Source organism: Hydractinia symbiolongicarpus, chromosome 10 (genome assembly GCF_029227915.1).
Source record: "Hydractinia symbiolongicarpus strain clone_291-10 chromosome 10, HSymV2.1, whole genome shotgun sequence".
Lineage (NCBI taxonomy): Eukaryota > Metazoa > Cnidaria > Hydrozoa > Anthoathecata > Hydractiniidae > Hydractinia > Hydractinia symbiolongicarpus.
Genome location: NC_079884.1, coordinates 15,582,845 through 15,595,323, shown reverse-complemented (window position 1 = coordinate 15,595,323; position 12,479 = coordinate 15,582,845). Strand labels below are relative to the sequence as shown.

Genomic DNA, 12,479 nt, shown 5'->3' with positions numbered 1-12,479 from the left:
TGTCCCCGATCTCTGAAGGCCTGTACCAACAAGGGACGAACAACAAAATTTTAGTCAAGGCTGTACACAGAATGTTCTGGCCAACGAAGAGTACACTAACTCTGTTGAGACACTAAATCTGTTCAGACTGATCATTAAGTTGGCAAAGATTAAAATGAAGCATCTTCATTGGCTTTTGCAAAAATAGAAATTTTCTCAAAATTTTAGCCTGGACACAAACTTAGCAGCGTCCAGGCTCTGGGCTGTCTCTCTATCTCCCCAGGCGATTTTAAAGATTCCGCCTTCGCCGGCAGAAATCAACTACAGGCGCCGTGAGTGTTAAAAAAATTGCCCAGGGTGCGCAGTCAATTTTAACAGTTTGGGGAAGACGCTATTTAAGAAAGGTCCTTAATTACAATACGTTACAACACCACCCTCGTTCTCGGGGATCTCTGCATGTTTGCTACGAGAGAGAAGACGAAAATTAATATATATTTCTCTTGTCATCTTCTCTCATCTCAAAAGGCAAAACAATCCCAGGGGACGAGGTCGTACATTTGCACAGGTTCCCCCGGTTATAAAAACAAAGATGGTAGGCAAGAAGTGGTGTTGCGATTTCTCTTTTTTTTAACATTTTCATTTTTTTGCTTAAAAATAACGAAAACTAGCACAAAGTCTCTATCAAATCAATAGCTATCTACTCGCTAGCTCTATTATATCGGTAACATTAAAAAGGGTTCTTTTCTGTTCAATATTGTTGACTGGGCCACAAAAAAGATAACCTCTGAATGTCCAGAATTGTGACATTATTAACTAAACTAGTCGATAAGGCCCGTGGAAAAATCCACTGAGGCAGGATAAAAATTTTGATGACGTCAGCAACCTATCCATTAAAAATTTAGAATTTTGTTTTCACGTTCCATCTATTATGTAGCTAGAGATTAAAGCGCTGATCAAAAAAATGTGTATATGATCATGTGCTTTTGATATATGAGCGGTTAATGAGTTATAAGGAAGGGTTTAAAGCCGAAAAAAAATTTCATAAATTTGTATACCCGTTGGCATTCATCGTATAGATTTTGAAACGCTGATCAAGAAAATGTATAGGATCATGTATCTTTGACAAACGGTTGCAGAGATATTGGAGGATTTGAAGGTTTTTTGATGACGTCATCAACCCGTTCATTCCAAAACAGATTCAGGGACACAGGTTTGGGAAACTTACCCAAATTAGTCCCAAGTGGTCCCTAGTTACCCAGGCGGTGAAAAATCATTGATGTCACCACCTTGTTTTCAAGTTATTTGGCCTCAAAGTTTTAAGTGCACTGTAATGGCCTCATTAATTTAATATAGCATATTGACGGTAAAGTAGTGTTATTGACGTTGCGCCATAACGTCAGAAAATTTAACATATTAGACATGCATTTTTCGATTATTTCAAAGAAAATTTCGGTAAGATCAAAAGGAAAATGAACATATCCACTTTGCCTGTTACAGACACACGAAACTGGCGTATTATTATATAGACTAGTCGCTAAAGCCCGTGGAAAAATCCACTATAGTAATAAATAAAAATAAATAAAATAATAAGTAGTAAATAATAATAAATAATAATAATAATAATAATAATGATAATAATATTAACTAGTCGATAAAGCCCGTGGTGGAAAAATCCACTGAGGCAGGATAAATATGAAAAATAAGCGTCATTCGAATTTTGATGACGTCAGCAACCCATTCACAAAATAAAAGAACCTTGTTTTCACGTGGCCTCTATTGTGTAGAGCTTAAACTGCTGATCAAGAAAATGTATATGATCATGTGCTATTGACAAACGGTTAAGAAGATATAAAGTTTTAGAAATTTTGCTGACGTCAGCAATGGCCCGTCAAGACCTTGTAATTTTTTTTAGAAATTTGTATACCTGTTGCCTTTATCGTATAGATCTTTAAACACTGAGCAAGAAAATGTATAGGATCATATACTTTTGACAAACGGTTGCAGAGATATTAGGGTTTAAAGGTTTTTTGATGACGTCATCAACCCGTCCATTCCGAAACGAATTCGGGGACCCAGGTTTGGGAAAATAACCCAAATTGGTCCTAGGTGGTCCCTAGTTACCCAGGCGGTGAAAAATCATTGACGTCACCACCTTGTTTTCAAGTTATTTTGCCTCAAAGTTTTAGGTGCACTGTAATGGCTTCATTAATTTAATATGGGATATTGACGTTAAAGTAGTGTTATTTTTGTCGCGCCGTAACGTCAGAAAATTTGACATATTAGACATTTTTTTCAATTTGACATTTTTCGGCAACATTGAAGGAAAATGAAGACATCCACTTTGCTTGTCACAGACACACGGACACACTTAGCGTATTATTATAGAGATATTCATTGATCAAATTGTATCAAATTAAGCCTTTTTAAAAACTCTACTCCAACAAACTTTTTCAACAAGGTTTGCTTACAATACTATTACAGTATATCTGCCATTATGTTTTCTCTCAAAGTAAGTTATATGCAGAGCTTTTGGGGAGTTATATAGTTAGCCTATATAGCTATAGTTAACTAAGCTTTCTTCTTTAAGGCCTAATAAAACAAGTCCCCAACAAATGTATATAATATGTTGGTCTTAGGTCGTTGTGGATCGTTGTAGGTTGTTGTAGATGGTTTTTAGGTTGTTCTAGGTCGTTGTAGATCGTTGTAGGTGGTTCTTCAGTTTAGTAAGTACTTGATTTTATATTTTTCACAAATATATTTTAGGATTTACTTATTGTTTACAGAAAGAAGAGAAAATTCCTCTTACAAGAATTCACTGGTGCGGCAATTTCATGCTGTCATGTTTTAGTAATTAAGATAATTTTACATGACCGACATCAATAGTGTGATACGGGTCTGACCTCTTCCCTAGCAATTCCCGTAGAAATTATTTCCTTTAGGGTACTGCTCGTGCTACTGACAGTTGGGCGGTGAAAAAGGGTCTGCAAACGATGTCAAGTGACGCTATACTTTTTTTAACACTGGGAAGGAATTTAATCGCTCCGATCTAAAAATCCCAGGGAAAAATACGCCCAACCAACTGACCAACTCATTATTGCAGAGTCTTCAGGACGCGAACATAACATATTTTTGATGGTAGCCTTACCAAGCCTGGCCACATCTTACTCTGGTTAATAATTTTTTGTTGCGAAACAAAAATTAATAATTCCCCTCCTTTAAAAAAAATGATTAAATGGATATATAAATGGATATATAAATTTATATGGATATATAAATTTGTTCTCTTGTTTTGAATTAACAAAATAACTAGCCAGTCTATATCGGGAATATTTTAGTGCATGTGCTTCCATTCACACTTGTAGTTGAATATAGACGTGCTCTGATGAGCGATTCATCGCACATGCTAATTGTTTTGCACATGCAATTTTTTTAGGAGTGGTTTATTTCATTCGAAACTGTGGATCGATTAATTTCCTGAATTCAACTCACGAAAATAAAATAAGAGAGAATGCATTGTGAGAAATTGTATATCGTATTAAAAAGACGTCTGGAAGTTTTCTCTCCCGCAAAACACAGCAGGCAATAAGTCAGCCCTGTCCTTGGTTTTGTGAGGAGAGATGTTCTGCGAAGACTCTATCAATTGTGTCTCCTGAACAGTTCTGCTTCATGTTGAACTGTGCCTGTGACAAGCATTTTCATGTCACCGGCGACTTCTGCGATATACAACTTTTAATGATGAACTTTTAATGATTTAATAGAACGTGCACAACGTACTTCCTAATGACTTCATCTTGAAACATAGAAAGCCAGTTAGTAGTGAACTATTAACTTGACGAAGTACACCATCGGGAAGGTAGGTCAATGGGACTTGTACTCCATTTCCATTTGTCATCGTTTTAGGAGATCAATACATCGAATTTATGACAGGTCTAGCCCCAATACAAGGTGAAAAATCATACTAAGTAATGATTTGCACGTGCGATATATCGCTCGTCTAAATCAATTTTTTGGTAAAAAGCTCTCTTTTTTAGGAATATTGACACTTATGTTATTGAATTTGGTATATAAATACAATATGTAGAATATTGTATATAGAGATTTTCATGGTAAGGAAAGCAATATAATGCTGTCATTGGGATCAGAAATGACGTCATTCTGCTGGATTGATATTTCCTTCAAATCTTGGCTGTATTTTATCCCTAGTAACCATATATATCCTTAACAAACCTTTAGTATCAACCTGGTGACCAACATACATGTACTAAATATTTTATATATAACAAAAACAACATTCTAAAACATTCTTGCATTTAATGTCAGCACTTCAAAAAAATTCCCCTTAGTCCCAAAAATAAAATTATTCTTTGTGACTTTTCCTAACTTTTAGGAAAAGTCACTTAATCCAACAAAAGTTATGCTTAATCAAACAGGCCACAAGCACTTTGTGCCACCCCCAGGTATAATACTACTCCTTTAATTAAATAAGTTTAATTTCATAGCATTCCATTTCCAATTGTTTTTTACACCTGTCAATATTACACCAAAAGCACTTTACTCACTATACTCTCTCCTATATTCACACAAATATCTGCACCGTGTCTGCCCTTTTCAATCCTATCTCCACTAATGATAGTACCAATTAGGCATGAGGATTAGTATACTAATCAATTGCTTCTACCTAAAACCTTGTTGGTGCTACATCAAACTGGACCAAGGAAGAAGTCTAAGGAAGAAGTAATGTTATGCTGTATATACATAAAACTTGATAAAGTTTGTAATAATTGTCTTGCTTTTTATTTTTAGATCAATAATAACCTTTATGTGAATGGCTTTTCCGGACAATTATTTAATAATAAAAAATGTTGAAAAGGTAACATTATATATCGTTTTCTCACATATATTGTGTAATTTTAAATATTGACAATTGTTCTAAGAAATTAACTACTATTAACTAACTACTAATTTAACAAAATTAACTACTGACATGGCATATTTTTTGTAAATATAATGGGTTAAACATTATATATTTTAGCTTTGGACTAAGATTAGAGGTGTCTGCTCAGATAAAATTTATAAAGAAATATATTTTTTAACTACTGACTAATGGAGTAAAAACCTCATTCTTACATCATTATTGTGATGAAAAAATAGTTTTCTGCTTGATCAATATATACAGTTTTAATCTTTATATTAATTATGATCCAAATTGTAAGGCAACAAATTATTAAAACTTCAATATATTTTTATCATGCCCAACATACTTTTTATATTTACTGTGTTTAGTTTAAAACTAATTTATACATCTTCTTATGTGCTATATTACACTGACCTTTAACATGATAGTAGTTCTAACATTTAGTCCAGCGCCGAATGAATCTTATTTAAGCCCAAAATTATGTTTTAGTTCTTCAGCTAACAGTTACATAAATATGCGCAATGAGCCATTTATTCAACCACCATCTATTATCAAAATTGTTGAAATTGCTGATGCAAGTGTATCCAATCCGCAACCAAGTACTGGATCAGAAAAATCTTATGGAGAATTTATAAGTGTAGAGAGATTGGTAAATATTTGCTCTAGTTTTGATTCTGAGAAATAGTTTTCCTTCCATTTTGAATGGGTCCTCTTATAGATAAATCTGTAAGCTTCAATAAAAGTCAAATGTATGTCTTTCAAGCTGTTCAAGCTTCAAACACAAACAATTGTATAATTGCAATATAGTTGTTTTAAATAATGTAGGTATTTTAACACAATGTGTTAACGGTTTTGTTGCTGTTTGTTTGTTTCTAGCGAGATATCAGTGGTGTCACTGACCTCAACAACTTAAGGGAATTAAAACTTAAAATAGTCACAACAGAAACAAGTATTGGAAACCTAGGTATGAGCATAGGTATATATTACTTTGTTATCTATATCGTAGCAATCGAAAGGGACAGAAACAATTGTTTTTGCAGTAAATTATAGTTCTTATTGTTTTTATTAGGTTCAATAGCTCCTAACCTAGAGAAATTAAATTTGAACAACAGTTATATTACGTCTGTAAGGTAAGTGTGTCATTTCCCTATTAACATTTGTGAGCTGTTCTTCCATGTAATAAATAATGTTAATTTCATGTGCACAACGCAACTTGCTATATTATGATTTATAAATAATAAACTTGCATTTAACTATGTGCAGAGCCAGTTATTATTTGAATTTCTAAAATTTCCTGTTATTTCAGAGATCTGGGTACAAGTTTGAATAAACTAACTACGTTATGGCTATCAAGATGCTGTATTGCAGAACTTGATGGTGTTAGTTGCATTGCAGCTCTTCAGGTGATTGTTTTTTTTGTTGGTGTTGATGTTGTTTTTATTGAGCATAACTATATTAGATGGTGAGTTGAAGTTAGTCGTTTTTTTCCAAATAAATGACTGGCTTATGTTTTAGGAGCTTTACGTAGCATACAATGAGATTTTTGATTTGAGTCCCTTAAGCATGCTAGAAAACTTAGAAGTACTGGATTTAGAAGGGTGAGTGATAAATCATAAATTTTCTAGATTGTTTTTTGATGGTCAAATATTTTAACACTGGCACTGATTGCATGTTACATTTAATTGAGCTAAAAGCAATAACAATAAGGCTGCAAGGAAAAGTGTTTAAATCTACCCTAAGAACTTTTATATCTTAGGAATAATGTGGATGATATAACCCAGGTTGAATTTTTATCTCTATGTTCAAAGTTAAGTACTCTAACCTTGAAAGGAAACCCGCTCGAGAAAGCTCCAACACCAACTAGTAAAATGCGGGTAAGTAAAGCTTTTTCAAAAAATGGTTTTTCCAAATTTAATAATAATTGAAATTAAGGAAAACACGTCCTATTTAACGTGGCTTTTATAATTTGTTGTTAATAAAACAGTGACAAGTGACGGCTGTAAACGTTATGTGTTAGTTAGTTTTTCTTTTTTTAGTAAAAGATCCAAGTGATAATATAAATAATAATATAAACCAAGCTACATGTAGGCAGCAATAAAAGTTTTATAACTAATCAATTTTTTTGCAGTATATTCCACAAGTAAACCATGAGAATTATTAATTTACCCATGTTTATCCCTTTATTTGATCCTGTCATGGTTGAGCCGACGCACAAGACGAATAATCCCCGCCCCCCTGCTACGGCTGTGAATCGCGAAATTAAATCTACGCCAAAATTTCTAATTTTCTGATTCTGTTTAAGATATGTAGCGTATGTCGTCAGCCAAACCTTTCATGCTTTAAAATGTTTTTTCGGTAAAATGGATTTTAAGGGATATAAGTTAGACTGAATTCAGCTACGCGTTGCATTTCCGTGTCCGGTAAAAGATGTCTTATTTAGATGTGTCAAATGTCTTAAACTTGTGTCTTAGTTTCAAAACCTTTTTTTCTCTAAGTAGAAATTGCGTAAGATGATTTTTCTTACTGACATAAGTTCGATAGATCCTAACCTTAAGAAATTGAATTTTCCTACTGATATAAGTGATATCTTCTCTGGCTTAAGAAGTATTATCTGAACTATTGGGCAATAAGCAAAACATGTCGACAAATCGACCCTAACTTCCTGGATAATTTAGAAACCGCGAAACTGAACAAAGTTTGGTGATGCTTTTTTAAACAATGTGTATTGTATGTAGTAAAAAAATCTTCCTTACTGATACCGATTATCAATTCTTGTAAACAAACCCTAGAAGATTCAAACGCTACTACTCTATCAAAATAGAACTTTGTAAACGTTTATTTATATTCCCTATACTTCAATTTAGGATTTGAAATTTTACTCCTACAAAGACGCTGTACTTGAATCTCTTCCACAACTTCAGCAACTCGACGACGAGTCTTTCTTAGTCGAAATAATCGACGGAAAGGCAGTGAAGCGAGTCCACCCTCGATCAACAAATAATATCTACGATGCTGACTTGAAGATTGTCCAAGATAGCTTAAAAGCCGTTGAAAATGACGAGTCGAGTGATCAAAGTGACAGTGGTAGAACTTTATTAGTTGTACATTAATATGGTATATCAATTTCATAAGTGTATCGGTATATTTCTTTTCTTAGAGTCAAGTACTTCACGACCATTGTCAGCACGAATGCGATGCCAGTCTGCAAAAGTTGCTTTGAGAAATGTCGAGGACACATCTTTCGCCAGCCACAACAGAAGAGAGATTACGCCACAATTTTTAAAAGAAGATCACTGCAGCAAATTAACACACGGTGTGTGTGTATACCAAGTTCATTTTTCAAAAAAAAAAATACAAAAATTTATTTTGTTCTTTAAGAAATTTTGTGAAAAATAATTTTAGCGAATAAGTTCTTTCTGTTATGCGCTGAAGATTTTTTTCACGAATTTAATTAACCTGTACGAGAATTTGCAAACATTAATCGAGTTAAAGCAGATAGCAGAAGTTTGGGTTTAATTTTAATGTCTCATAGAAAAGTGGTTTTTGAACTTTTAGGTCAAATCATGTGCGGGAATCCAGTTCGCGCGTTACGTAGACGCAACAAAGACAACACGCGTGGCCATGTGTCTGTTCGACATGATAAACCACAGCGGATATTTCAACCTGAACACACATACTTGGAAGAAGATGAAAATGCTGGTGAAAAAGATGACATTTTGCAGGAATTAAAAGAATGGAGGATGAAAAACAGAAGGTATTATAAACATGTTAATCATAGCTTGCTTCTTTTAAGCATTGTTGGGATTGGGATATCCGAAAATGCGAAACGTATTTTTGAGATTGGTAGCTCTTACAGGATTGTCACGTCTCCTCGACATTCCTCAAACTTTGTTTTTTACTCGCGGCTTTACCTTTAAAATGTCCTCAAATTTCCTCAATTGTTTCTTTTAAAATTAAAGTTATCTTCATCAAAAGTCTTCAAATCTCCTCAAATTTAACTCTACAAAAAGAGTGTTAACCCTGTCTCTCGCTAAGAAGCTAGTGTTTCCCACTGGAATTTTTATGCGAGACGAGTATTTAATTTTGGTTTTAATTTTTAAGAATAAGTGATAACGAAAAGCTGTCTCTCCACAACATAATGCCAAAATAAAATTTAATTTAACTTAATTTTTCAACTAGGGGGGAAATCGCAGAATAATTTTTACAATAAATTTCTTCCCGCAAAAATCTTTTTACTGTTTTTTAACCATCCCGCAGGCACAAATCTTAAAGTTCAATGTTCAACGGTCTCAACTGTTATCGTTGGCTGTTGACTATGTACTTGGGAAGACCAAATTCACTTATTTTCTTGCTCAGTTGGTGCGCCAATCGAAAATAAACTTCCGTTTTATTCACGTTTATCAAGGAAAGTTGAAATAACTATAGCATGCGCATTACTTGCTTTAGTCCTAATAACAGTTTTGCAGTCTTTCAATCCAAAATATTTTCGATGTAAACAAGTGATTTTGAAATAAACGCGTTACTGAAATAATCTGGCAAATGTCTTTGATCTTCGATTGAAGTATCAGGGCACGGAAAAAAAGACGTTCCACTTTACAACTGTGGTTTGCCCTCCTGTACTTTAATTTCATTTTTTTTATTTCTAGTAACTACTGATTTTGAATATCTATCCCGTGTTATTGCTATGTAGGTCGAAAACATATAAAGTAATCAGAAATTCGCTTTTTCGTAGCGTTAACAAGTTTAAATGCGACAATTTGTCCTTCCGTCATAACAAATAATAATTAATTACTCGTTTTCTCTTTTTTTTAAATATAGTTTGTTTGAACAGAACAGTCAATCCTCATCAGTTGGTGCAATGTATGAGCGAAACAGGTATAACATGATTATCTGTCTGGGATATTTTTGTTGCTGTTCTGTAGACTTGTTCGTGCAGAGCAAATTCAGATTGTCGCTATAAAGTAATATTAATATGTTTAGCTTTCTTTTTGTTTCTTTAGCTCACAGCCTAAACTATTAAATTCGACTCCCTCGCCCACTCTTTCTCCAACTCCTCCATCAAAAGCGAGGACAAAGCGGTTATCTCCAGTCAACCGACAATCGTTACCAACGCTACTGCCAAAACATGGCGAAGACAATAGACCCCATACTGCCGCTGATTTCCGGTCAAGAAGATATCGTGGAGCAAGTCCAGACCTTGCACAAAATTTGGCATCATCAGTTAATCCATTCAGCTGCATTGATGAGACCGTAGATAGGTACAGTACATTTATCGTTCACCTTACCTGCTTATAATATTTCTCAGCAAGTGAAAATTTACCGCGCGTGTTTCATGCACTTGAGTAACATTCGTGTATTTAATGCTCCGCACCGGTGGATAATTATCATAGAAATATACAAAAAATATATGCTGATTTCTTTTTGGTATTTTTTAAAAAGAGATTGTTTTGCGTAATTTTGTTATTGTTGTTATTTTTTAGAAGTTGCCAAGTTATAGAAGATGACGTCATGACTAAACGACCTGAAACCCGTGCTGCGCTTCAACTTTCGCGTTCTAAAAACACATCTTCTTCAAAATAGAAATCAGTAGCTTGTCTGGTGTATATCAGTAGCTTGTCTGGTGTATATCAGTAGCTTGTCTGGTGTATATCAATAGCTTGTCTGGTGTATAAGCGAAATCGCTTTAGTAATAAATTGATTATAGCTTGCAGACTGTTTTGACCGTTCATAAGATTTTTTTTGTGCATTATGGATCATTTTTCAGACTAAGAATAAAGGTGCTTTGATTGCATTGAGTCACCTCTTTTATTCATCCTTTTCAAAAATAATTGTGTAAATAAGTACATTTAATGTATATATACTTTCAAAAAAGGTATTTATTTTGTTTTAAAGATATATTTTCGCTGCTAAAAAATGTAATTAGAGAGAGAGAAAAAACTAGTATAGTGATAATATATTTACAGTTGAAGTCGTTCGCTTTTTTTGCTTGACAAAAGGTTTTTAAACTGGAAAAGTTTTGTGAGAGATATTTGCGAGACTTAATTTTATGCAGACTTCATATGTTGTTTTTTCATGTCGTAACAAATTAACTTTTAGTGATCCTAATGTGAGTTGTTTCAGAAAATCGAGGATTATTGCGTTGAAGCCTTCTGTAGGTCTCTGTGTATACCATGCCGGCATTTTGATATGGGAGCGACGGCGCGATATTAAAAACTGAAAACAGCTTTCTACAACATGCAAAGCCAGCTGGGAAAAGCAAAAACGAGGCTCTGTGAAGGAATTTGCTGATTGATGACTTTTTATGTGTTTGAAGCAAAGAGGAAAATGTAGTGGCACATATAATTATTTTTTGCACACATCACATACGTGGGTATTTTGCATGTTGTTGCCGAATTAGGACCAGTGTCTGCTGGTTGTTGGTCGGCTGGTGATAAAACAAGGAATATACTACAGTAGACGTCCGTTAATTCGAATGCCGCTTAATTCGAACTTTCCGTTATTTCGAACAAATTGCCAAGTCCCTTAGTTTGGTTTAATAAAGTCTTATATTTTGAGGTGCTTAATTCGATTCTGATAATTCGAACATTTCGCTAATTCGAACAATTTTTTTAGTCCCAAAGCTACATTATGCTCTTTAATTCGAACTTTTGTGTATCAAAAAGTTGGAAAAGGAAAAGTCTCTTAAAGCTCTATCGTAAGAACGTGGTTTGTAACATTATCAGATGTGTCGAGAGAAATAAATTGCCTTCAAAAATTTCTTTGCTACAAGGAATACAAATGCTTGTTACAGCCTGGGATGCAGTGACAGCAAAGACAGTTGTTAACTGCTTCCGGAAGTCTAAAATATCAAGTGAAAGCCAGAATGCAGCCATTACTGAAGATGGTAACCCTTTCAAGGAATTGGAAGAAGAAATTGAGAATCTTCGTACAACCCAACCCGATTTTGTTGTAGATTCCATAGATGCGTCTTCCTTCACCGACGTTGATGCAGAAGTTGTAGCTATACAGCCACCTCTCTCTGACGCCGAAATTATAGCCAATTTATTACATATGGAACATGGCGGTGATGATGATGGCGATAATGGTGCATTAGAATTTGAAGATGAACCTGTGGAGTGCCCCAGCCGATACGAACTTCTCGATCTGGTAGAAATAATGAAGCAATTTGCATTATTCACACATGACGACGGGGAAACGGTTCAATCGTATGCTAATCGCATTGGTCGCATAATTGACCAACATTTTGCGCAAACGAAAAAGCAAACAACGTTAAAAGATTTTTATAAAAAATTGTAAAGTTGTAATAAAGGTTTATTAGCATAAAACCTTTAAACGTTTATTAAAGTTCTTGTTTTTTCTGAACTTCCGATAATCCGAACATTCGTTAATTCGAACATATAATTAAGTTCTTTGAGTGTTCGAATTAACGGACGTCTACTGTACATTCAACCTCGTTCTCAGCGCCTATTGTCTGTTTATATCCGGGCGCGGCGACAAGAGAAGTTACAAGTTCTTGTGGAAGAGGTTGGGAGGAGGGAGATAATTTTCTTCAAAAAGCCTGGGACGAGGGTGCTAATGACAGACG

At 34.3% G+C, this 12,479-nt stretch overlaps 1 protein-coding gene across 2 annotated transcripts; it reads left to right on the top strand.

Annotated features, from left to right (window-relative positions):
• Positions 1–4,776: 4,776 nt before the first annotated feature.
• LOC130612480 (leucine-rich repeat-containing protein 56-like) lies at positions 4,777–10,862 on the top strand. Of its 2 annotated transcripts, none has more exons than XM_057433801.1 (13): positions 4,777–4,849; positions 5,384–5,543; positions 5,771–5,858; positions 5,964–6,024; positions 6,201–6,297; positions 6,410–6,492; positions 6,651–6,768; positions 7,759–7,978; positions 8,052–8,207; positions 8,450–8,648; positions 9,713–9,769; positions 9,895–10,152; positions 10,375–10,862. In XM_057433801.1, the coding sequence occupies exons 1-13, from the start codon at positions 4,839–4,841 to the stop codon at positions 10,472–10,474; spliced, it is 1,608 nt and encodes a 535-aa protein (XP_057289784.1). In that variant the 5' UTR covers positions 4,777–4,838; the 3' UTR covers positions 10,475–10,862. The 2 variants fall into 2 exon arrangements, with proteins under 2 accessions (XP_057289784.1, XP_057289783.1); XM_057433800.1 differs by having other exon boundaries at positions 5,771–5,870.
• Positions 10,863–12,479: the final 1,617 nt, after the last annotated feature.